The 27,369-nt window shown below is 36.5% G+C and overlaps 1 protein-coding gene across 1 annotated transcript in view; it reads right to left on the reverse strand.

Moving 5' to 3' along the window:
- Nucleotides 1-4,155: 4,155 nt before the first annotated feature.
- Nucleotides 4,156-27,369, reverse strand: part of LOC134845023 (host cell factor 1-like) — a 33,871-nt gene continuing 10,657 nt past the window's right edge. Inside the window, exons 10-21 of the mRNA XM_063861853.1 lie at nucleotides 27,063-27,209; nucleotides 25,935-26,189; nucleotides 25,507-25,684; nucleotides 19,191-19,286; nucleotides 18,224-19,068; nucleotides 16,845-16,985; nucleotides 16,135-16,452; nucleotides 15,507-15,887; nucleotides 7,721-7,900; nucleotides 7,078-7,367; nucleotides 4,743-4,886; nucleotides 4,156-4,376 (exon numbers count right to left, since the gene is read on the reverse strand). Coding sequence (XP_063717923.1) covers nucleotides 4,331-4,376; nucleotides 4,743-4,886; nucleotides 7,078-7,367; nucleotides 7,721-7,900; nucleotides 15,507-15,887; nucleotides 16,135-16,452; nucleotides 16,845-16,985; nucleotides 18,224-19,068; nucleotides 19,191-19,286; nucleotides 25,507-25,684; nucleotides 25,935-26,189; nucleotides 27,063-27,209 — 3,021 coding nt within the window. The 3' untranslated portion in view covers nucleotides 4,156-4,330. The remainder of the gene's footprint in view (nucleotides 4,377-4,742; nucleotides 4,887-7,077; nucleotides 7,368-7,720; nucleotides 7,901-15,506; nucleotides 15,888-16,134; nucleotides 16,453-16,844; nucleotides 16,986-18,223; nucleotides 19,069-19,190; nucleotides 19,287-25,506; nucleotides 25,685-25,934; nucleotides 26,190-27,062; nucleotides 27,210-27,369) is intronic.

Here is a 27,369-nt window from a genome sequence, read left to right on the forward strand (position 1 = left end):
CTTCATTTCCTTTTGTCTCAAGGTGAGTATAGATGCTGGATCGCCAGAGACGGAGGTACCGCAAAATGGTGAACAGATAATTGGTGAACAGATAATTGGCGAACAGAAAAGTTCATAGTTTTAAGCATTATATCACACAAAGGCTGTAGTGGTGTGGTATACTTGAGGTGAAATCAGGGGCAGATTTGAGGAAGGGCGCACGCCCCCACAACTCGGGAATCCGACAACTCACTTCGCAAAATTCCTTTTTTTTGAGATGGATACCATTTTTGGCCAAAAAACTGAAATTTTTTGCTCAATTGTTTCTTTTCATTGTTTGGGAAAGCTCGGAAAAAATTTTTCTGATCAGAGTAAAGTTTGACAATAATTTTCACACAGAAGAGAAGCAGATCTTCGCACCACTTGCGATACTCCATAAAAATAGCATTGCAAGCTATCAGACAGGAAAGAAAAGAGCCGCAAAGTCTAAAAAATAAATATTCTGATCAACCAAAGAAATATTTTGAAAAAAAATTGTCTAGAATGATCCAGAGTAATGAACATAGTGAAGGCTCTTCCGGAAAAAGTTTTAGAAAGACTTTTTCAGCAAAGTCAGTGTTTTTTTTATGTTTACTTGCGTTCCTTACTCTTTTGCAATCTTCAATTGGCTATGTTGTTAAATATGCGCAAAATATGTCCAGAAACCCCAACGACCCCTGCCGACTCAAAGGGTCCCTTTGTATTATTTTGAGATATCCAGTTTTGGTGAAGGACCCAAAGAATTTTCTGATATAACCAATATGTACTAATTTGAGGGGGAAGCGCGCGCCGAAAAAACGCAATTTTTTGGTCAACATTTTCCAAAAAGTGCCTAAAAACGCCTTTTTTGGCCTGCTGTTTCAAAAAAATTGCCTGAGCGCAGACAATTTTGCCAAATTAGGGTCTTAACAGTAATTTGTGATCAATTTGGTCTATCTAAAAAAAGAAAAATCAAGTCAAGTGAAATTATAAGTTGCAGGAGTAAGTCAACGCACTAAAAGCAACTACATGAAAATTGCGTACAGAAAAAAATCTGAAGACTAGGCAACAAAGCCGAGAAAAGATAAGCAGATAAAATATAGGCAGACAATTTTGTTTTGAAACGGAGTTTAGCCTTTGAAAAAAACAAATCCTGGTCAAATTCAAACCCACGACTTTTGTCGTCCCACGTGTGTTCGTTTCCTCAAGACTACGTGTGCGGGAGACGCTTGTAGGGTTGAATTCATAATGAATCAAAGTACCAAGTGAATCGGTTTAACAAGTTAAGCAGAAAAAAGTCTATCACGTCTTGATAAGTCAAGCATTAAAAAACTTTAACGCTAAATCGTTCTTGTGAAGTGGTTTGAGTTTGTTAATGCTCTGTACTACTCAATTGTCGAATACACACAACCCCTATACAAATCAACTTCTTCGTTGGCCCAACCCCCTAGAAATTTCTACCTCTGAAAACTTTCGCAAATGTCAATTCTTCTGGGAACTATTCATTATACGGCTCCTTTCAAGGATTATTGAAAATCAATGCACACAGTGAAGACGTTTGTTAAGGTCGACTTGATTTTTTTAGGTTTTTTCAGGAAAAAGGTAGTTTGCAGTGTAGAAATTTAATACATCTTTAAAATTAATGAATCCGTTTTTTTTGTCACGGTCTTATCGCAAAATATTGGAGGAACTGCGAGCGAGAATTAATTGTCATTGTCTGTGCTAGCTTTTTTCGATAGAAGCAAGCCAAAAATCATGCGAGTAGATAAAGGCTTGAAAGGCTCTAGTGCAAGGCACTATTTATGCTGGTCATAAAATAACTCTTTCACTATCGTAGAAAATAGTATCAATCTTAGTCTATGGATTGATTTTACAATATCTTTATAGTACTGCAAGCTATTATCACGGCAATTTTTTCCAAGAGAAAGGACCAACATATGAGCAGTTCGGCTCGTAACGGATAGCCGCTGCTGTGCCACTGCTTTAGAACTAATTGCATTTTTGTGTTTATTTTCTGCGCTCAGAATTAAAGAACAATGCTTGGGTGGAATGAGGGAAGGGATCGAACAAGTAGCGTGTTTCGAACAAGTAGCTTTTAATTCGATTGAGCTGTTGCCAGCTACAGCCAATGTGTCCGTCAACTTCCTATACTACCCCGCAGGCAGTGGGTTGTTCCGAGAGGGATCTGTGGATGTGCTTCGAAGCTATTTCTTGTGCTGGAAGGGTAAGCAACAGCGAGAAAATCATCGAACCAGGACTACAAACATTGAAATGTTCGTCAAATGAGAAAAAAATATCCTTTTAATCCATGGGAGTTGAGTTATTCTTTTGTCTTGTCCGAGAAGAGCATTTTTAAACAAGCATAGCTTGTGTTATAGTATGAACTTTCTTTTTTTTCCATTCTAAATCGCAAATATTGTTGCGATGCAATTGTTGCGACAAGATGTGTTCATTTTGAAAGTGTTCATTTGATACAGCTATTAAGTACAGCCAATGCCAAGGACATTAACACAGATTATTATATTACAAATAGCATTTCAGCTTCAAGGTATCATGGCTCTAGAGCGAGATGTAGGGAAGGCGACCAGCAGCAAAATAAGAGGGCTCGAACCTGGGTAGGTTCGGATGTTTTTAATGAACTTTTTCGTATACTAGTTAAAATGCGATACGAAAGTAACGGAATATTTGTGCTCGGGGTGGGTTTTTTCTTCAGACAAATTTAACTAGCCATTTTTGACGGAATTTTTTTTATCATTGAAAAAGTATTGTTGTTCTGAGCTCAAATTTGAAAAGATATTTCACCTGTGATCATTTTTTGTTAAGTTATGGGGGTTTAAAGATTGCCATTTTGGGACAATTAACGCGCGATATATTTCGCGCTATTAACGCGTAAGCGGAAAGTTAATCCCTCTTAAAATCGTTCCAAATTGGTCGAAAGAAGCTTATTTGCTATAATTGATTTGTAACAAGGAGCTAAATCTATCTTTTTGTACTTTAAATTGGCTTGTGGGGGGATAATTTCTATTAAAAATTTCAAAATTATTTTATTTTTTTTTACATTTAATTTTTTAATGTTATTACTGCTCCATAAAATCTTAAAAGGCAGTCGGAACCTTCAGGGCTTCGCCCTGATACGAGCAGTCTTGTTTAGTTTCCCCAGTAGCATTATCGGTCATATTTTTGCTTGAGTATGCGAAGTACAACTTCGCCTCTGTGTAGAAAATTACGAATTCCTTGTCTGTTTTTTTTTGCGTATAATAATTTTGCGTAAAATCTAGAGCAAATTATCATATTGATGGACTGTCTCTACGTAGGAAGTACACAGAGGGAAGCCGCGCTTCGAAAATACTAGCGATAACACGACAAAATCAGCTCTAAAATGCAAGGTAAAGTAGAAATTAGCCTCAAATTAGTTAAAATTCGGCTAGGTGTCGGATTCGATCTGCGACATACGGCGACTATGAGGGTATGAGTCTCACGCAACCACGGAAGCTTAGTTAATCACAATCACTAGCCTGAAATAAAGCAGAGAACAGTTGCTATGAAATTTCCAATGCTACTGATCGTGATTACAGCAAAAGTGCCAACAAATAATGAACACTTTGGCACCAAATAATGAACACTTTTATTTGCGAGTTAGGTTAGAAAAAAAGAAGGTTCGTTCTAACTTACTAACGCTAGCAAGTGAACTAAAATTGTACTAAAGTCGACATACTTAATTTTTTTTTTACTGATACAGGATTGCCGCCAACTGAGTCAACTTTTTTGTTTTAGACTATCAGTGTCAACTGTTTCCTTTATCCAATCTCAGACATTTTTTGTTCTAAACTGCGCCTTCGCTACTTTCGATGTGTCTTTGAGAAATACTAATATCGTCTGCAAACATAGTTATTTTACCTGAAGGCGTTACATTTGGTGGATCACTAATAATAAAAAAAATTGAGAGACCAAGAACTGATCTTTGTGGTACGCCCCATTAGTAAAATAGATCATTTTCTTTTTACTGGTCGGCTTAAAATTTCCCGCAGCTATAATTGGGACAATTCAAGTATTCGCGAATTTCATCCGCAACCGGACCACTCACAAGTTATTTCGTTTGCAAACCTTGAACAATAGTCTATAATTTAGACACACTGAGCAAACTTTCATACACAAAAGTCAAATCTCAACACTAAATTTTATTCAGTTTAAATTACTGGCGTACTGTGACAAAGAAAGAAATCAAAAACTAAATCGACACAAATATCAAGTACAAAAGGAAAGCATTGAAAAATACACTTAAGAATAAGTTTGATTAAGAACTATATTTGTTTTCAACTTGAAATGACTTCAATCAACTCTTGTCGAATTTTCCTCTCTTGATTTTTTGATCAGCATATCTAAATAAGTTAGAAAACTCAGTATTATAATTAATTAAGATTACGTTTCAACCTTGAAAGACACAATTACCTGCTTTTCGAAAAACAGACTAATTGCTACGACTTGGTAGCGATTTAGAAATTTTCTTTCCCACCATAGAACGTTATTCTTAATAATTGGTTGCCGTCCATTATGATGAAAAATTTTCACTGGCATCAACTGCCAAAATCCAGGGTAGAGGGTGGTGATCCAAAATGCCCTGCAAAAAAGACGCCTCTTGATGAGGAAAAAGAGGGTCGTTTTTTGACCTCTGTGTAAAGTGTTGCAGTAAAAAAAGTACGGGAGAGGGAGTCTTATTCAAGACCTCAGAGTAGATTGATACTCACGGATTCATGTCAGCTGGCGAGTGTGATTGGGGCGCGACGAGGGGTTGTCCAACTGGGCGCTTGTGGGGCGAAGAGGAAGAAGGGGCCATGAGGGAGTCCCTGGAGGCATCTTGCAGCCACCTCACTTGTGTTGCAGGACCATAGCTAGACATACATAAATAGCCGTAAAAACATTAACACGGGGAGCGGCCTACTTGAAAGCGTGTCGCTTAGCATGCGGCTATTATCGCAATTAGAATTGAGATTGCTTGCTCACCTTTGCGGGGAACGTAACTTAAGCATATACATACATACATACATATACACAAACTTAAATGAAAAATCTGGCAAGTAGCTTTGACCGATTTTCAGCCAATCAGATTTGAGATAATAATATCAGCTAAAACTTGAAATTTTCACATTATAAGACATGAGAAACTTTGAATTAATTAAGCGTGGAAAAGGAACAAACTTAGTATTTAATGACTTTTCAAACGCTATAGCAAAAATTCAAAAATATATACTTTGTTGCTCAGAAAAAATGTTCTTTTCGTCTTTCTACCAATGTAAATGTTACCCACATTCTTTATGACGAAAACAGTCACAACCATGAACCACAATGGGAAAAAATTGCAAACGAAAAATTCCACCAACAACTGTACGAGGCTATTGAAAGAGATTCAACACAATCTCTCAAAAACTTTACGATAAAATAATCAGAGAAAATTCATTAACAATTCATCTGCCGCCTAAAAATGAAAAAAAACTCAAAAAAAAAACGCGTATTTTTAGTAAAAAGAAGAAAAAAAGCAGCTTTCCGCAGTACTGAAAAGCATAAGAGAACTTAAACCAGATAAACAAAGTTGGAGTTGAATTTTGGAACGTTTTTGACCGCCCAAACGATCTCCGAACTACGAATACATGCGAAACTTGGCATTCAACCTGGAATCGGCAAATTGGCAGAGTCATACCATCCTTGTGGACCGTAATTTAAAACCTAAAATCTCAAGAAAAATCATCTCGATGTTCTTTTCGTCGATTGGAACAGAGTGAGCCAAAACCGGATAAAAAAATCAAGTGGAAACAATTAAATGCAAAAAATGACCGACTGAATTATCTTTATCAACTGGGAGTCATCAATCTGGAAACATACTGGACCAATATGGGCTTAATTTATTGAAAACTTTGAAAACAGAGCCTATTTAGTTATATTATGATGATAAATTTTTATTTTCAGTTTTGGTAATGTATTATTCTGCACTATGTTCATTATAACTTATTCAATTGAAAAATTTCTCCGATTAAACGATCCGTTTTTGTTTTGCATGTATATTATGACAAACACTTCCTGAATAAATTATTCAATTCGTGTTTTGTTTGTTTGACAAAATTTTGTTTGTTTGACAAAATTTTGTTTGTTTGACAAGCGGCATCAGTTAAAATGGCCGTTTTCGACTTCTCAACTTCCGTCGATTTGAACTAATTATGTTTTCTGAGATTTGCGATGAGTAAAAACAGTATTCAAAATATTTGTCGGCACTAATGTACTGCCCCATTCGGATGCACAAAAAAAATCAAAATTTGCATGTAATAAATTAGAACATAAATTATGCATTTCAAAAATTAGAGATATATATTGAGTTGGAAAATTTCTGAAATGGGATTTTAATTATCATTATTTTGTATGAAATAAATTTCTTTTTCCGGTTCAATTGATGAAGTAAAAAAGCATCAGCTGTAATAACTTGTTACCAATCAAATGTCTAAGCGGTACAAACGTGATGAGGGGTCTGCGTCTGGCTAAAAACCAAATGTGAGAGAGGGGTCCCAAATCAAATTAATTTCAAGCAAACACAGTAATTAACTTAATCAATATGCGCCGGTCGGTCGTTTCAAGACTTTTTCTCAAGCGTAATTAACCTACCTCATTTGCGCTAACTTATTCCAGACTTTAGTTGATATTACCAAAGCAAAAAAACTGAACAGTTTTTAGTCAATTTTTTTTTAAACATAAGGGACCCGGTTAGTTTCTTGGGACCCCTCTATCACACTTTTACGGTCAAATCACATGTTACTAGGTGACTCCAAATAAACAACTATTTGGAAAAACTGTGCACCAGACCTGAGTGAGAACGTGTGCGCATTTGCGTGAATTTCGCAGTCAACATAAGATTGCATACAATTTTACATCACTCATTGTCTCTTTGCCAGATTTGAACATTGAAAAAGAAACATAGTCCCGTTAGCTTTTTTGCCGATGTTTCTTTTTCAATGTTCAAAATGGCGAAGAGACAATGAGTGCAGTTCTCCTAGGTCAAACCGCCAACCAAATGTCGAGAGTAAAATGGAAACTTACCCTTTTTCGTTTCTTGCTGCTATTCTGAAGATGATAGATGGCTTGGTGCTGTAGTCTATGTGGGCTGAAACCAGGTGTGAGTTGTGCACTGTACACGCAGGAGCAGCCCCACAATATACTCTTATGAAGGCCATCTGCTGGCCGGTTCCTGATCCAGCCCCTCCTCTCGACTGGTCGGCAGATCCAGGAGTGGTGCCACTGTTTCGCACTGCGAGGTAGACAGAGTACTCGACGATTTTGCCGGCCGTGTTTTGAGGGGGCTCCCAGCTTAAGTTAGCTCCTTCGGGGCTCTGAAACGAACCAAATTAAAACTAACTTACATTTTGAGAAGCCTATTTTCAACAAGATCAAGATTTGAATAATCACTAGAAAATATAACGTTCACTTGAAATTCTTTAAAAATGAAAGCAGTGCAAATTGTTTAGTTTTTTTGAAAAATATGGACATTGACAAATGCCAAAGAATTGATAAATGATGAACTCTAAAACCCCATTATTCAGAAGAAATCATAGTTTCAAATTCTTATGGATCAACAATAACTGCTTCAATTGTCAACACAACGTTCCATTTTAAATTTATTTTCCTTGGTTGCGGATGCTCACGGTATCGTTAATTAGGAATTGCATTGCGTTTGTTAACAAACCTTGCTTATTTTGATGGAAGATGGGGCGCCGGGGAAACCAGGTACGCATGTTTTGAATGCTGCCACCTCGCTGAATGCGCCCCTGCCACATGCATTAATGCCTGCCACTCTCAGTTTGTAGGCAGTGCCTGGCTGCAGATCCACCTGCACACAGTTGCTCACATCCAGTCCCATCTCGTCCTGGATGCAATAAAACTTATTTCTATTTTGACTCAGTCAAAACGATAGACAGTTTCAAAAAACTCAATTACTATTTCGAACATACCGATTCAGAAAAAAAGCCAACTAATGAACGGCAAAAAGTCACACAGAAGAAAAATTTCTCTGGACGTCACATCTATACACCGAAAAAAAACAAACAAACCACTAAAACACACTTTAAATACTGTATAAGAGATCATTTCGAAAACCTGAACGAGGGACAAAAACTTCAGATGCCGGGAATTAACCACTGCGCTACATAATAAACACAGGGGCGAAGCTTGGCTTCGCAAACATTATTGAGAACACGATAAAAAAGCAGCTCTATAAAGTGCAATAAGAAAAACTAGAAATAAGCCTCGAATTAGCAAAAAATTCGGCTACGTCTGAGATTTGAACGTGCGACCTAGAGATTAGTTCGCCTAGACCACTCAGCCACGGAAGCTTAAAAAGCATTAGCCAAAAACTTGTCACAAATAAAGCAAACAACAGATGCTATGCAATTTCCAACGCTATATTGAAATTTTTAAATAAAAGAACACTTTTAATGAACACTTTATTTGCGAGTAAGGTTAGAAAAAAAGGCTCGTAACAATACACTAGGCTGACGCTGGTGTAAAAATAGCCAACAGACACTACATTTTTTAAACTCGAATTTCAAAGCAAAAAAAATAAATTTATCGAATTCCAAGAACAATTTATCATTCGCATTTTTTTGATTATTTCTTTATTCACACTTTTTTGACAAAGAGGCGAAGCTTCACTTCGCAAACACTAGACAAAAAGTAACTCTATGAAGTGCAATAAAACTAGAAATCAGCCACGAATTAGCAAAAATTCGGCTACGTCTGAGATTTGAACGTGCGACCTAGGGATTAGTTCGCCTAGACCACTCAGCACGGAAGTTTAAAAGGCAATAGCCAAAAACTTGTCACAAAAAAGCAAAAAACAGATGCTATGGAATTTCCAACGCTACATTGAAATTTTCAAATTTAAGAACACTTTTAATGCACACATTTATTTGCGAGTTAGTTTAGAAAAAAATGCTCGTAACAATACACTAGGCTGACGCTTGTGTAAAAATAGCCAACAGAACTGCATTTTTTCAACTCGAATTTTAAAGCAAAAAAAGAAGTTTATCGAATTCCAAGAACAATTTATCATTCGCATTTTTTTGATTATTTCTTTATTCACACTTTTTTGACAAAGAAGCGAAGCTTCACTTCGCAAACACTAGACAAAAAGTAACTCTATGAAGTGCAATAAAACTAGAAATAAGCCACGAATTAGCAAAAATTCGGCTACGTCTGAGATTTGAACGTGCGACCAGGGATTAGTTCGCCTAGACCACTCAGCACGGAAGTTTAAAAGGCAATAGCCAAAAACTTGTCACAAAAAAGCAAAAAACAGATGCTATGGAATTTCCAACGCTACATTGAAATTTTCAAATTTAAGAACACTTTTAATGCACACATTTATTTGCGAGTTAGGTTAGAAAAAAATGCTCGTAACAATACACTAGGCTAACGCTTGTGTAAAAATAGCCAACAGACACTACATTTTTTAAACTCGAATTTTAAAGCAAAAAAAGAAGTTTATCGAATTCCAAGAACAATTTATCATTCGCATTTTTTTGATTATTTCTTTATTCACACTTTTTTGACAAAGAGGCGAAGCTTCACTTCGCAAACACTAGACAAAAAGTAACTCTATGAAGTGCAATAAAACTAGAAATAAGCCACGAATTAGCAAAAATTGGGCTACGTCTGAGATTTTAACGTGCGACCTAGGGATTAGTTCGCCTAGACCACTCAGCACGGAAGATTAAAAGGCAATAGCCAAAAACTTGTCACAAAAAAGCAAAAAACAGATGCTATGGAATTTCCAACGCTACATTGAAATTTTCAAATTTAAGAACACTTTTAATGCACACATTTATTTGCGAGTTAGGTTAGAAAAAAATGCTCGTAACAATAAATACACTAGGCTGACGCTTGTGTAAAAATAGCCAACAGACACTACATTTTTTAAACTCGAATTTCAAAGCAAAAAAAAATAAGTTTATCGAATTCCAAGAACAATTTATCTTTCGCATTTTTTTATTATTTCTTTATTCACACTTTTTTGACAAAGAGGCGAAGCTTCACTTCGCAAACACTAGACAAAAAGTAACTCTATGAAGTGCAATAAAACTAGAAATAAGCCACGAATTAGCAAAAATTCGGCTACGTCTGAGATTTGAACGTGCGACCTAGGGATTAGTTCGCCTACACCACTCAGCACGGAAGTTTAAAAGGCAATAGCCAAAAACTTGTCACAAAAAAGCAAAAAACAGATGCTATGGAATTTCCAACGCTACATTGAAATTTTCAAATTTAAGAACACTTTTAATGCACACATTTATTTGCGAGTTAGGTTAGAAAAAAATGCTCGTAACAATACACTAGGCTAACGCTTGTGTAAAAATAGCCAACAGACACTACATTTTTTAAACTCGAATTTTAAAGCAAAAAAAGAAGTTTATCGAATTCCAAGAACAATTTATCATTCGCATTTTTTTGATTATTTCTTTATTCACACTTTTTTGACAAAGAGGCGAAGCTTCACTTCGCAAACACTAGACAAAAAGTAACTCTATGAAGTGCAATAAAACTAGAAATAAGCCACGAATTAGCAAAAATTGGGCTACGTCTGAGATTTTAACGTGCGACCTAGGGATTAGTTCGCCTAGACCACTCAGCACGGAAGATTAAAAGGCAATAGCCAAAAACTTGTCACAAAAAAGCAAAAAACAGATGCTATGGAATTTCCAACGCTACATTGAAATTTTCAAATTTAAGAACACTTTTAATGCACACATTTATTTGCGAGTTAGGTTAGAAAAAAATGCTCGTAACAATAAATACATTAGGCTGACGCTTGTGTAAAAGTAGCCAACAGACACTACATTTTTTAAACTCGAATTTCAAAGCAAAAAAAAATAAGTTTATCGAATTCCAAGAACAATTTATCATTCGCATTTTTTTATTATTTCTTTATTCACACTTTTTTGACAAAGAGGCGAAGCTTCACTTCGCAAACACTAGACAAAAAGTAACTCTATGAAGTGCAATAAAACTAGAAATAAGCCACGAATTAGCAAAAATTCGGCTACGTCTGAGATTTGAACGTGCGACCTAGGGATTAGTTCGCCTACACCACTCAGCACGGAAGTTTAAAAGGCAATAGCCAAAAACTTGTCACAAAAAAGCAAAAAACAGATGCTATGGAATTTCCAACGCTACATTGAAATTTTCAAATTTAAGAACACTTTTAATGCACACATTTACTTGCGAGTTACGTTAGAAAAAAAGGCTCGTAACAATACACTAGGCTGACGCTTGTGTAAAAATAGCCAAAAGACACTACATTTTTTAAACTCGAATTTCAAAGCAAAAAAAATAAATTTATCGAATTCCAAGAACAATTTATCATTCGCATTTTTTTGATTATTTCTTTATTCACACTTTTTTGACAAAGAGGCGAAGCTTCACTTCGCAAACACTAGACAAAAAGTAACTCTATGAAGTGCAATAAAACTAGAAATCAGCCACGAATTAGCAAAAATTCGGCTACGTCTGAGATTTGAACGTGCGACCTAGGGATTAGTTCGCCTAGACCACTCAGCACGGAAGTTTAAAAGGCAATAGCCAAAAACTTGTCACAAAAAAGCAAAAAACAGATGCTATGGAATTTCCAACGCTACATTGAAATTTTCAAATTTAAGAGCACTTTTTGATGCACACATTTATTTGCGAGTTAGTTTAGAAAAAAATGCTCGTAACAATACACTAGGCTGACGCTTGTGTAAAAATAGCCAAAAGACACTACATTTTTTAAACTCGAATTTTAAAGCAAAAAAAGAAGTTTATCGAATTCCAAGAACAGTTTATCATTCGCATTTTTTAAAATTTTTCTTTATTCACACTTTTTTGACAAAGAGGCGAAGCTTCACTTCGCAAACACTAGACAAAAAGTAACTCTATGAAGTGCAATAAAACTAGAAATGAGCCACCAATTAGCAAAAATTGGGCTACGTCTGAGATTTTAACGTGCGACCTAGGGATTAGTTCGCCTAGACCACTCAGCACGGAAGATTAAAAGGCAATAGCCAAAAACTTGTCACAAAAAAGCAAAAAACAGATGCTATGGAATTTCCAACGCTACATTGAAACTTTCAAATTTAAGAACACTTTTAATGCACACATTTATTTGCGAGTTAGGTTAGAAAAAAATGCTCGAAACAATAAATACACTAGGCTGACGCTTGTGTAGAAATAGCCAACAGACACTACATTTTTTAAACTCGAATTTCAAAGCAAAAAAAAAATAAGTTTATCGAATTCCAAGAACAATTTATCATTCGCATTTTTTTTATTATTTCTTTATTCACACTTTTTTGACAAAGAGGCGAAGCTTCACTTCGCAAACACTAGACAAAAAGTAACTCTATGAAGTGCAATAATACTAGAAATAAGCCACGAATTAGCAAAAATTCGGCTACGTCTGAGATTTGAACGTGCGACCTAGGGATTAGTTCGCCTAGACCACTCAGCACGGAAGTTTAAAAGGCAATAGCCAAAAACTTGTCACAAAAAAGCAAAAAACAGATGCTATGGAATTTCCAACGCTACATTGAAACTTTCAAATTTAAGAACACATTTAATGCACACATTTATTTGCGAGTTAGGTTAGAAAAAAATGCTCGTAACAATACACTAGGCTGACGCTGGTGTAAAAATAGCCAAAAGACACTATTTTAAACTCGAATTTTAAAGCAAAAAAAGAAGTTTATCGAATTCCAAGAACAATTTATCATTCGCATTTTTTTGAATTTTTCTTTATTCGCACTTTTTTAGAAAGAGTCGAAGCTTCACTTCGCAAACACTAGACAAAAAGTAGCTCTATAAAGTGCAATAAAACTAGAAATAAGCCTCGAATTAGCAAAAAATTCGGCTACGCCTGAGATTTGAACGTGCGACCTAAATATTAGTTCGCCTAGACCACTCAGCCACGGAAGCTTAAAAAGCATTAGCCAAAAACTTTTCACAAATAAAGCAAACAACAGATGCTATGCAATTTCCAATGCTACATTGAAATTTTCAGATAAAAGAACACTTTTAATGAACCCTTTATTTGCGAGTTAGGTTAGAAAAAAAGGCTCGTAACAATACACTAAGCTGACGCTTGTGTAAACATAGCCAACAGACACTACATTTTTTAAACTCGAATTTTAAAGCAAAAAAAGAAGTTTATCGAATTCCACGAACAATTTATCATTCGCATTTTTTTTTTATTATTTCTTTATTCACACTTTTTTTACAACGAGGCGAAGCTTCACTTCGCAAACACTAGACAAAAAGTAGCTCTATAAAGTGCAAAAAAAAACTAGAAATAAGCCTCGAATTAGCAAAAAAATTCGGGTACGTATGAGATTTGAACATGCGACCTAAAGATTAGTTCGCCTAGACCACTCAGCCACGGAAGCTTAAAAAGCATTAGCCAAAAACTTCTCACAAATAAAGCAAACAACAGATGCTATGCAATTTCCAATGCTACATTGAAATTTTCAAATAAAAGAACACTTTTAATGAACACTTTATTTTCGAGTAAGGTTAGAAAAAAAGGCTCGTAACAATACACTAGGCTGACGCTGGTGTAAAAATAGCCAACAGACACTACTTTTTTTAAACTCGAATTTTAAAGCAAAAAAAGAAGTTTATCGAATTCCACGAACAATTTATTATTCGCATTTTTTTTGATTATTTCTTTATTCACACTTTTTTACACAGAGGCGAAGCTTCACTTCGCAAACACTAGACAAAAAGTAACTCTATGAAGTGCAATAAAACTAGAAATCAGCCACGAAATAGCAAAAATTCGGCTACGTCTGAGATTTGAACGTGCGACCTAGGGATTAGTTCGCCTAGACCACTCAGCACGGAAGTTTAAAAGGCATTAGCCAAAAACTTGTCACAAATAAAGCAAACAACAGATGCTATGCAATTTCCAATGCTATATTGAATTTTTCAAATAAAAGAACACTTTTAATGAACACTTTATTTGCGAGTAAGGTTAGAAAAAAAGGCTCGTAACAATACACTAGGCTGACGCTGGTGTAAAAATAGCCAACAGACACTACTTTTTTTAAACTCGAATTTTAAAGCAAAAAAAGAAGTTTATCGAATTCCACGAACAATTTATTATTCGCATTTTTTTTGATTATTTCTTTATTCACACTTTTTTACACAGAGGCGAAGCTTCACTTCGCAAACAGTAGACAAAAATAGCTCTATAAAGTGCAATAAAACTAGAAATAAGCCTCGAATTAGTAAAAATTCGGCTAGGACTTGGATTCGATCTGCGACCTCCTCCGACCTGGAGATTACGATTCTAACGCACTAACCACACGCTTATTACGTCACAAAAACTAGCCACAAATAAATCACAGAACAGATGCAATGAAGTTTCCAATGCTAGATCGTGATTATAGCAAAATTAGCGCCAAACAAGTGAACACTTTCTACTTTTAATGAACACTGTTATTTGCGAGTTAGGCTAATGATAAAAGAAGGTTCGTGCTAATACACTACGCTGATCGCTATTGTAGAAACTTTCGACTTTCGAAGAAAAAAATCAACCGTTATAGCTCTTTGAATTTCAACAACAATTCATTATTCCCACTTTGCTAAAACTAACCCAATATGAGAAAACTGGGTCATTAGATATTCTTTTAATTTCGCTGGGAAACATATAAAATTAAAGTCCACTTGGAAAACTAGTAGTCGATCACGTTTATTGTGATCTTACTCTTTCGCTGCTCGATAGTTAAGTTTGCCTCCCTACCCAAAGAAAATGAACTTAACTTGGAAAACTATTGCAGCAAAACATTCGACTAAGAAACACCAATATTAAACCAGGTTTAAAAATTTACCGAGCGGTCATTAAGCAGAAAATACGTGGGCAGAGGTCAATTGAGCCAAAAACAAAAAATTCCAAAAGAAATTGTCGCCACAATTGTTTTAGCGATTAAGTTTTAAAACTTTAATAAACTTCAGACAACAACCAACCTGAATTAAATTGTTGCCTTCAAAAGACCAAAAAAAAAGCTGAATAATCCGATAAAACACAACTTGAAACTCAGTTAGATAGAATAAAGCTATTTAAGCGGGAAAAAAATGCTCAGTCAGGGCTATTTGGACAGCTAACCAATAGGAGTAAACCAACAACACTTCGTAAATCAGCAGCCAGCAATTACAATGAATATTGCTTACAGCACCAGAAAAATCTATATGCGGCAACTAAGCCGACAAAACATAAGCAGACAAACGAAAGGCCGACCTTTCAATTTTCCTGAATTTTTTTTTCACTTTCATACATACTGACCTTATCATACCACGTTACATCTCGACCAAATGTAAGAAAATTTTTTACAGGAAAAAACTGTAGTTCCCGATCACAAGACAATTGTAACAACGAATTAGCATTCTGCAAATATTAGGCGATCAACTGTATCTTTGAAGTAAAAGCAACGCAACACTCTTACATCGACATGAGGCGAGTGGCTGTTGTGTCCTCCTGAGCCTAGTCCCGCCTGTGGTAGGAGATAATGAGTGACAACAGTAGTAGTGCCCTTGATGATTCCCACGTCCATCCAGTTGGGGTCCCTCTTCTGATGCAGAGGCACCACACCCTGCTGAATAGCAGCGGCAGATACCAACCCTGTTACAATTCCTGAGGAGTTAGGAGCAGCAGATGCCATCAAGAGGTCCGTTGGCACCGGATGAGCTACTGGTCCAGAATTTGATGAGAAGGATGAAGATACCAGAGATGAGTTGTAATTGGTTCCTAGTTGTGAGTTGGAAACACGGGTAGCCATGGTGCTGTTCACGCGGGTAGTTCCATTCGAAATGTCTCCTTCAAGAGTCTGATAAGAGTCAAAATAAAAATACAAATTATAAGCAAATAATTTAAGTAAACCGAAGAATTCTTCAATGGAAACACTAAACCTTCGCAAAACTAATAGCAAAGAAAACAATAATCTCCGTACGACATAACTTTTAAGATCGGAAAAACAAATAACGTTTCAAAAATGTCAAAACGAGATAAAAAGGCGATTTTTTTAGCAAATTATACAAGTTACAATGATCATTAATCAATTGATTTTCACTTACATTTTGATGTTGGTAATGAGCGATAGGACCTGCCGACACAGTCGGAAGACTCTGTGGGTGTACTGCACTGTTCATATTAGAGCCCACCACTGTGGGGTTAAGTGTGTGGGGAAGGGAGGGGGGCGCTGCAGATGATTGGTCAATGAAGTTGAGTGCTTCCTGCAGCAGTGCACTCTCGGGATCCCCCACCCTACCACTGGAGGTGGACGAAGGGGGTGCAGTTGTTACCAAGTGGTGGTGATGATGTGAAGAAACGTTGGCCAAATTGGCCAAAGCACTGGCTGCCTCTGAGTCATCCATGCTCTTCGCATATTGCACCTAAACCGTAAAAATCATCCCGACATTTTAAAAAAAAATCAGATAACACGCATATTAAAAATTTTAAACCATCTCAAATTATCAGCCAGGTCTTAATTTGTACTTCTTCTATTGCTGCTTCCTTGACAATATTCTCCTGTTATGGACTCGTAGTATGCTTAACATAGCATGTTTTAAAAAGTACGTAATAAGCCGGTAAACGGGTACCACTGTTGCTGATACGGGAGAGGAATCAAAAACTTCGCATCTACTAGACTAGGATTACCTTTTTTTTGTTTTATTTCAAAAACATATCTCATTATAGAGGGAGTTAGCCATTATAGATAGTTGGAAAATGAAATTATTTTTAATCGTCTAGTCGTTTTTAAAAAGGTACTCTACTCTTCATTTACCATTGAATGCTGAAACTCTGCCAACGCTGCTGCGTCCATCGTGTCTTGCTCCTGGTGAGAATGACTGGACACAATAGGGACCGAGACCACCTCGTCCATCGCCTCATTTTCACTTCTTTTCAAATGACCACTGCTGCTTCCCTAAATGGAAGGAAAGTTGTTAGTCCTACGAAATCAAGTATCGTACAACAAGTAGAGAAAGCTAAATAAGTAATGAACCACTTCTATCAATAGCACTTAAAACATAGCCAACTAACAGTTGGAAAAGAGTAATGAACGCAAGGAAACTGACGTGTTTTTTCAAGAGCCTTCAACTTTTGAATTTCGAAGAAAAAATAGATGGCCCTAAAGCTCTTTGAATTTGCAGAACAATTTTTGGTGGACACTTTTTTGTTACAATTAACCCAATTTGGGAAAACTGGATCAATGCGTAAAACTTTTATTTCGCTGTGAAATCTGATAATATATTTAACCCAATTTGGGAAAACTGGATCAATGCGTAAAACTTTTATTTCGCTGTGAAATCTGATAATATATTTCCATTTTCGAAGTCAGAAGTCGATCACGTTTTTCGTGACCTTTACACTTTTGCTGTTCAATGCTGGAGTTTGCCTTACTTTTAACAATGGAAATGCACTGAACTTAAAAAGAAATCCCACGAGAAAAAGCGAAAAATCAAAATTGAGCGAGAGCAAATTTTACACAGAGGCGAAGTTGCACTTCGCATACACAAGCAAAAATATGACCGATAACGCTACTGGGAAAAACTGAATGAGTAAAACTTCGACTGTACAAAATTTCTTAAGTGACGCACGCCAATTATGACGCATTAGCAGTACTAGTCAATTTGAAAAAAAAAATCTACCAACTAACATGCCTTATAGAGCGGACGCATTTTAACTAGTATACGAAAAAGTTCGTTAAAAACATTCGCCCCTGCCCAGGTTCGAACCCTCTTATTATGTTGCTGGTCTCCTTCCTTACCTCTACGCTACAGATCCATGATACTTTGAAGCTTAAGTGCTATTTGTAATATAACAGCCAGTGTTAATATCTGTAGCATTGGCTGTACTTAATAGCTGGATCAAAATGAACATTTTGTCGCAACAATATTTGCGATTTAGGTTGAAAAAAAAGAAAGTTCATACTATAACACAAGCTATGCTTGTGTAAAGACTTTTTCCTGAAAAAAAAGTAAACAAAAAAATCAGCAAGACCTATATAAGATCCTTCACTACGTTCATTACTCTTAAACACAATGAGTAAGGACTCAACAAAACAAATCATATTCAATCTCAACATTTTGAGTAATGATTTCTGCAAGAAATCAGAATGATTATTGACAGACAATTAGATATAAAACATGTTTTCATTCCAACCTCGCCCGTCGGCAGCAGAAACTGTTCAACTCCTTCCTGGACTGCCGATGACGTCACATCGTCGTTAATTTGAGACCTAAACTGAACTAATCTTGATGATTCAGGGTTAGTTTCAAACATGTCACCAATACCATTGGAGTTTTCTTCTTTGTAATCTTCATTAAGGTCTTGTTGTTGTCGGTTATCTGGTTGCTGGTCCAGTTCATTCTTTAGTTCATCTGCCTGATTAGACGTTGTTCCTAACTCCATGAACTCTGACTGGTCTAATATATCACCCTCAGCCTCTCGTTTCTCATCAACGTTATCTTCTTTCTTGGGGATCTCCAGTTTGTTCTCAAATTGGTCTAAGATGTCAGATGATACTGCAGGCTGGAAACCAGAAGCACTTCCAAATTGATCCAAAAAATCCTTTTGTTCTTCTTCCTTAGAATCTGTATGTTCCATTTTACTGGGCGATACTTGCGTTGCGTGAATGGAAGTTGCTTCAGTTCCTAACACGGGTTTTTCCTCTTTTACATCCCCGTCGCCACCTAGATTCTCTTCCGTTTTCAAATCTGACTCAACCCCTTGCGAGACATGCGATGCGTCTTGTTCGCTCTTCACTGGCGAGCCATCGAGTTGTTCGCTTGTTACAGGAACATCGGCGCCCAGCTGGTTTTCCGGAGCTGCTGCTTCCACTGCACTCTCCACAGGAGTCACTTCGCCCGTCTCCTCGGCACCCTGGTTCACTTCGGGAGCACCCCCAATATCGGGCTCATCTCTACTTCCCCCTTGTTCATCTCCTTCACCTTCTTCGAAACCTCCCCCGTCCGCATGGAAATCAGGCGAAAGTGGAGCAACTGCGCCTACAATTTAAAACACTTAATTATGACGAAGAACAGCATTGTAAAATCTAATGAGATCACTTTATTTCAGTTATTGAAAAAATGGTCCATAAATTTTAAGAAAATGGACAATTCTTGGTGACCTGTTTTGAACTGTTTTTGCTGCTGATGATGAGAAGTTGGGATATGTTCTGTCATCGGGTTCTCAGGGGGCATTTCTTCATCTAGATTTGTCAGCACTAAACATTGTCAGCACTAAACTAGATTTGTCAGCACTTACATTTAACTATTTGACAATAAAAACAATTCGTTTCAAGCAGAAACATTCCGTTCAATGAAGAAGAAGAATTTATTTCTCCATAAGTTACAACAAACAACACCAGCATACAACAAATATACATTTACTAGAAATTAAAAAACTTATGCCAACATTATGAGCACCAGACTTTGGAGTATATAGACAAAGGGCAGAGATTGCCCAATTAGAGTCTACCCATTAAGCATTTCCATGAAATTTTTTTGTATATTATCAGTTATCGAAACTATTTTAGTTATTATTAAAATTTTCGCGAAAACTACAAGGATTTGAGATAACAAGTTTTCATCCGTGATTTGCAAGCCTAGTGCAATTGTCTAACAGCATTATACCAAACGGTCAAAAATTTCACATCAATAAAAAAAACTTTCAAATTTTAAGTATCCAGAATTTCTTGAAAAGTTATAAAAAACCGCGATATCTCGAAAACTTCAAGGATTTGAGACCGCAATTTTCAACCAAGATTCGCAAATGTTTAAGAGCATTTAACTAAATGGTTAAAAATTTCACTGATAAATGAAATTGTTGTTGTTGTTTTTAGCCTTGAGGGGGCGATTCTGGCATGCTCAAACCAAGCCCCAGAAATTTCGGTCGGACGATGCTACAAGTCTATTGGGGTTTAAAAAGTGGTGTTCTGGGAACAGTTAAAAATGCGGAGAGCGGTATCATAGAAACACAAAGGTGGCAATTTGAGGGGACGTTGCGGGTCAATACGGTTCAGGTACATATTGAGGAAGGGGCTGTATCCGGATCTCAATTTCCTAACCCGATATGTGGATTTGCTTTTGAGCGGCGCCGGTTAAGGGTGAAAATCAAGGAGTATAGAAGTCCCGCCCTCAAGTGGTGAACGCGACGCTGTGTGTATACAGCCGCAAATGGCACAACCATACCCTCCCCACAAAAGGGCCAGTCTCTTTCGTAACTAAGAATCGCAGTCCCTACCTTCAGGAGTGGATCTTTACAATTTAAAATGCGTTCGCAACGAAGTTTCGTTAGATAATAAGTCAAGGTACACACACGAAAGCGTCGAAAAAAATATATTATTGAAAATGCCGCATGTTGAAAAAAATAGGTTTTCCATCCAATTCTTGCAGCCATGCATTCTAATCGATAAAAAATCAGAAATTGATATAATATGATATTGATAAATAATCGCAAACAGAAATAGCCGCATTTTATCTCAATTTCATGTCGAATTTTTTGCGATACAGAACAAATATAACATAGCCAACAGGCAGTTGGAAGAGCAAGTAAACAAAAATACTGACTTAATTTTTGAAATATCAACTTTCACAATTCCAAAAAAACCGATAAACAAAAAATACTGACTTATTTTTTGAAATCTCAGCTTTCAAAAGTCAAAGGAAGATTAAGAGTCAATGAACTACGTTCATCGACTCTAATCAAGGCAAGCTATCCGACAGAAAATTAGACTAAATCGGAAAATTAGTTTGCAAAAGTGTCGAAAAAAAATGGATGCACTTAAAGTTTCACACATTAAAACATTTCAATTGCCAGCTATAATAAGCATTGAAACAAAAATACGAAACCGATAATACTTAGGCAAACACCTGTTCAGCCGAACAAAACTGCCATGAAAAAACTTCAGCGTAGAAACAGTTTGAAACTCAAAATTAGAGTACCCCTCGAATCACACAAATATAACGAAACATACATTTTTTAAAAGCCGAAACCCTTTAGGTCTAATAAACCTTTTACGCAAAAAACTATAACTATACATCATCGGAGTTGTTGGTTTCATAGCAAAGGTAAGAGAAAACAAATTTCGAATAGATTGGATATTTATAATGCTCAAAATAAGCCTGTTGGTGGACAATAGAACAGAGCTCACGGAACAGCCGCAAAATCATTTAGTGAGTTTGTTTAAAATTGTTTGCATAAAACATAATCGCATAGTGTGAAAAGGATGCTAAATGACAACTTAATCAATTACAATCTTGTTCACGCCACTTCACTCTTTCGGTACTTATTGCAGCATTTCATGTCTTTTTCTAAAGATGAAATAAAACGACCTCTATTAATGTCTTTACTACGTTCATTGACATATGAGCTGAACAGAAAATGTAGGCAAAACATTTTAAAACAATTAACTTTTTTTTGATTTTTCGTTTTGTGATTTTTTCAGTGAGATCGGAACATTCTGTGCTACTGACTCAGCAACTGTCTACTTTTTTAAACACAAAGACCAAGCAGACTTTCGCATCAGTGCGACACAACGCAATCAAAGCATTGCAAGCTAGCGAACAGAGACGGAAACAACTAAGTCAAAAACCGTTGGAAACATTTAATTTTTTTAAAGATTTTTTTAAACCGAAAAATGAGAGATTAAACGACCGTTGAGCCGAAAATCTAAAAAAAAAACATCATAAAAACGTTGAGCAGTTAAAATTCAAAACTCTCAACTTTCGCAAGACCGACCTGAATTAATTAAATTGACTAAGCCAATTCAACAAAGTCGAAACCAAGTAGGCCGAATGAAACTTTAAAGTGAAAAACAGGCCAGGGCTAGTAAATTTTGTAGAATTTGTAAAATTTAAAATCAACAATACTTGCAGCCGCAGGAAAAGTTGCCAAGAGCAAAAGAACAATCCGTAATGTGGCAAGTAAGCCGACAAAACAAGCAGACAACCAATAGGCGGACAAAGCAAATTATCCCGAAAAAAAAATCAGATGGATGCATACCGAAAAAAACAAGGTCCGGCGGGACTCAAACCCCAGAACGTACAATGCCGAGGCAACCGAATTACCCGCAGACCAAGTAGGAAGGATACTGGAAGTTATCGAGTTTCAATAATAAAGCAAATTCAATTTCTAACATATTTGTAAGAAAAATTGTTTAGGGGGAAACGTCTAGTTCCCAATTAAAAGAAATTCGCACTCTCAAAAATTATTAAAAACTTGAAATTCAAAAAGCTTGAACCAATAACGGAATGCAAACTATTTGTCGTTCAAAAATTCCATTCCGCGGCTTCCAACCTTGTAGTTTAAGAAATATGGTCAATTTTGATATTAAAGAAAATCTTAAAAAACAAAACTTTTTTGATTTATCTTCAATTGAGCTACTCGTATGTCTTATTTCTTTGCTATTCTGTGGCTTAAGTAGGACTTTACAATACATCGTAGTTTAAGAGATAACCCAATTGCGAATTGAGAAAAGAGAGAAAATCTTGGAAAAAAAACTTTTTGTTTACTCTCCTGACAGGGTATAGGAAGCGTGACCTAGTAAAACACTTTAACCTATTCCGGTCCCGTTTTCAGTTCTTTCCGAGTCTCATTTCTAGCGTAAAATCTAACTTTAAATTGATTATGTCATTTTAACACATGCGAAGCGGAGCTTCGCATCACTTGCGATACAAAAATGTATGACTATGATTATCAGCAACTAAAAAGACAAATCAAAAATTGAAAAAAAAACCTTCAAATATCGCATCCTTCAAAAAAGTAAAAAAAAAATGCCTAACAGGATAAAATGCCTGAAACAAAATTACCTGCACAATTAGAAACTTTACAAAGAGCTTTCAAAGTGTTAAAACGAAGCCGAGCCTTTCTGCGGGACCCAAACTGACAAAAACTAACAGACACGAAAGTCTAGACAGAGGCGAAGCCGAGCTTCGGAACACTTGCGATACAACACAAACACAAAAAAAACACAAACCGAAAAAAAATTCTAAGTGTTGAAAAAACCTAGGCGAACCAAAATTTTCGTATGTTTAGATCGAAAACAAGCAGGCATCCAGCGAAAGCTGGAGGTATGTGTTTTATATTGAATGAATTTGCTATACTGATGCGGCACGACACATGTGTTTTCAAAAATTGGCCCAAAACCTTTAGTTGTTTCTCTACTAAAATAAGTGAGAAGAGGAAAAAAAGTTTTGATATAATCAATTTTTGAAAGGAGATAAAATTTCTCTTATAAGAAATAAAGAAGCCGCCGCTTCTGCAGAAACCATTATCGCAACCAGTTCTCTTAGATGAATCTTTCATCTCAGATTTGATTGTGTAAATTTTAAGAATTCAAAAAGTTTCTATAAAACGGTCAGAAGTTCTAAACTGTCAAAAGAATTTCCAAAAACCCTGACATTTTCCTCCAAATTGCAGGTTGTGGCCGCTGAAGCAGAGATGATTCCCAAAACCGGGTTACTCGATTGAAAATAACCTGAGAATTGGCACGGTAGTTTTCGCGTAGTCAAAAAGTTGGCAAAAACCTGCTAAAGTTTCAAAACTTCGACTTGTTTGAAGGCCATAACTTTTTCTCAAACAAACTGGTCAAAACCAGCTAAAATGTTGGTTTTCAACAACCTGTTGTTTAGATTATACCTATGATATCAGTTTTGGCAGGATATTTAGCGCGAAAAGTCCAAAAACGGTCAACTAATCAAAGATTTGACATTTCCGAGATCATTGCTTTTTAAGTGATAAAATAGGTCGTAGCCGCTTATACAAAAGGAATTCACTCAACCTGTATTTTAGATTGAACCCAAAATCGTAGATTTGGGAGGGTAGTTCTCGAGATGATATTTTGATTTTTCCGAGGGCCATAACTTTTGGTGTCAGAAAAATTTGGGAGTAGACGCATAAGCAAATGACCTTCCCACAACCCGTTCTTTGAATTTAACCAAAAAATCTCAAATATGGCAAGGTACTTTTCGAGAAAATTATTTGTAAAATTATATGGAAAAAAATTGCAGGGAACTTTTTGAAACCGTTCTACTCATTGAAGCTAAAAACTCAGATTTGAGAGCGTATTTTTTGAGAAAACGAATCAAAATAGCGGTCAAATATTCCCCCACAGACTTATTTGAAAGTAAAGAAAAAAGAAACTCAAGGGGAGTATACAGGCACACAGTTAGAGTAGGCTGTTTTTCAATTAATACCTTTTTTTGAAAACAGTAGAAGTTTCTAAGAAAAACTAAAATTTTTCAAATGAATTTGGAAATTATTTCTTCCTTACCCAAAATTAGGTCATTATGCCGATAAAAAATAGGCTGAAATGAATGATTTGGGCCGAGGAATGTTTTTAAGCGAAACAAAAACAAACAAACAAGGAAATACGAAGTCAAGGTAAGTAAAATTACAAATTGTAGGAGTAAATCAAACACTACGAGCAACATTAAAGAAAAATGCGCGCAGCTAAAAACTATTTCAAGATTTGACTACTAAGCCGACAACAGATAGCAAACAAATAATTGACCGACAATTTTATTTGAAACAGAATATTTACCGTTTGAAAAAAAAACAGGTCCTAGTCAGATTCGAACCCAGGACCTTTGCCGTCCCAGGCATATTTGTTACCTCCAGGCTAAGTTGTTCGAGAATGCTTAGAAGTTAGAATACATGATGAACCAAGATACAAAAGATTCTGTTAAACAAGTTGTAAACCCGAAAAATAGCATAGGTGTTATCACTGCACTAAATGCACAGAAAACTCCTTGAAATTATAAGAAATCAACTCCCAAAATTTTTTAATGAACAGCATGAAACAAACTCAAAAAAAAAAATAGGCCGAAATTGTTGGAACTCAATTACTTGCCCGAAACCGGAGTACACTAAAAAGTTTTTTGTAATTAGACTAAGAAAATCCCAACCTTTAGGCAAATGTGGCGCGGCGGTAACAAAGCCGACAAAAAAAGCAGACAAACAGAAATCCGACAAAGATTTTTTGACCAGCGGACAATTTTCCACCACAAAAAAAAACAGGTCCTGGCGGGATTCCAACCATTGACCTTTGTCTTTGAAGACAGGTGCGTTACCTCTTCGCCACATACGTGAATTTACACCTGAGTTTTGATTTGATATAAGCCAAAGATAAAATGATTCAAGTGATTCCGTTAAATTAGTGGTTAAACCGAAAAAAGTCTATATTCCGGTTTGGTAACGTTTGCCTATCGCAAGCTTAACTATACTTTCATTGAAATGGCTTATAAATATATATGCGATTGATCTGAAAAAAATACGTGGCGGAGGTTCGCTCTTCAGACACTACTGTCTGTTAAATTGCAATTAGACAATACAAGAGCACTAACAGAATATCTCATCCGAATCGAATGATAACGGAAGCCTCGTCTAACAAAATGTTCTCAGGTAACGCATCCTGAGAAACTAATTGTACATAATTTGCTAACCGTTGTCATCCATGGAGGGCAGAGGATTCATGATCTGAGATGGTCCCCCCACGTTAATTGTGGCTCCTGCTGGGATCCGGATGATGTTTGCAGAGCCACTTCCCACTACACTGCTGCTCGCAACAGAGGAAGACGAGGCCAGAGAAGTGCCGGAGGAAGAAGCACCTCCCAAAACGACCTACACACATCACCAGCAGTTTCAACCAAACATTTATCTCATCCGAATCGAATGATAACGGAAGCCTTTTTAATTGAGTCACAATAAACATAATGGCCACACAAAATTCCTCGAATATAATCATCTCATGTTTTAAAATTGAGGACACGTAATACAAGGGTAAAAATAGCCACCGCAGCTGAAGTGTTCCTGAACAAAAACGATCAAAATTTTCGTCAATTTTTCAACTTTCGAGTTTCATGTAACTCACGCGGTGCGGTTGTTGATTTGACTGTAGGACAACTGGGCTTCGATTGGCTCCCAATTGGCCCACTCCAGCGACCCCAGTCTGTATGCCTCCACTCAGGGGTCTCACAGCCCGAATGATGGTGGGCGCTGAGCCGCCGGCACCTGCGAGTCCAGAGGCTGCCCGCACCACTGTTGGACCTGCAGTGCCAGTTGTCACTCCTGACGCGCCACTTTTGATCACTTTGATCACAGTTCCAGGGGGGAGGGAGCCGCGTGCCTACATTCAATTTACCTTTTGATGCCAAATTACATTCATAACATGATTTCTAAGCAATTAAACAAAAAACGTTCGAACTCCTAAGAAAAAACACATGGCCTTGAAACTCTTTGAAATTCAGGAACATTTATTATTGACACTTGTTTGCTAAAACTAACCCAGTTTGAGAGAACTGGATCAATTGGTAAAAGTTTTATTTCGCTGGGAACAAAAACGAAATCTGAAAATTAAATTCCATTTTCGAAACGAGAGGTCGATAACGCTTTTCGTGACTTTCACGTTTTTGCTGTTCGATAGTGACATTTACCTTCCTTTCAACAAAGGAAATGAAGTGAACTTAAAAAAAAATCAGAATTCAAACCAGGAAAAATCAAACTTGAGCGTGAACAAATTCAGCGACATTCGTGAAAAAAATCATCACGACCTATATAAGTCTTCACTACGTTCATTGACTCTTCCAAAAACTTGTCATTAACTTGCATATACTAACTGATTAATAATGTCTCCCTAATTTCATATATTGGACTGTTTTGACATCACACAGCCTCTTTATTTGTAACCATAACTGTAAGGGAGCTACAGAACGTGAAACTTAAGCTTGAATTTTGATTTTGGTAATGACAAAAGATGCACTTTGATAAGACGAGGAAAACTTTTGTTGCCACTGCATGTATGCCCAACCAATGATTGAAGCCCCTTTTGCAATTAACAAACTTTTCAACAAATAAGCTCCCTTTTAAAAGTCAATTTTGGCAGATTTGCCAACTTCGTTCCTTGAGATTTTTAAATAGTAAACTTTGATTGAATTTTCAGGCATTTTGTCCTTGTGACATGAGGCATTTCACGATAGGTAAACATAGAACAACAACTCACTTTGATTTGTCCGGCTGTAATGGGCTGTTTGTTTCCACCAAGTGTCACAATCTGGGCCGGCTTCACCAGAACTCCTCCTGCACCACCCACGGAAGACGAGGACACTGCCACTTTCGGCACCACTTTGGTCATCATCGGCTGAGAGATCTAAAGCACTAAGACTCAGTTAGCTGACAAAGCAGAGAACAAATCAGACTCATATAATTTGGAGCTCTTTTTCTGTTCTTCTTTTTTTCATAACAAAATTCGATATCAAATTTTTTTTCGGGCTATCCAAATGTAATACATTAAAACATGATATCGATGT

The sequence above is a fragment of the Symsagittifera roscoffensis genome, chromosome 4, assembly GCF_963678635.1.
Source record: "Symsagittifera roscoffensis chromosome 4, txSymRosc1.1, whole genome shotgun sequence".
Taxonomy (NCBI): Eukaryota; Metazoa; Xenacoelomorpha; order Acoela; family Convolutidae; genus Symsagittifera; species Symsagittifera roscoffensis.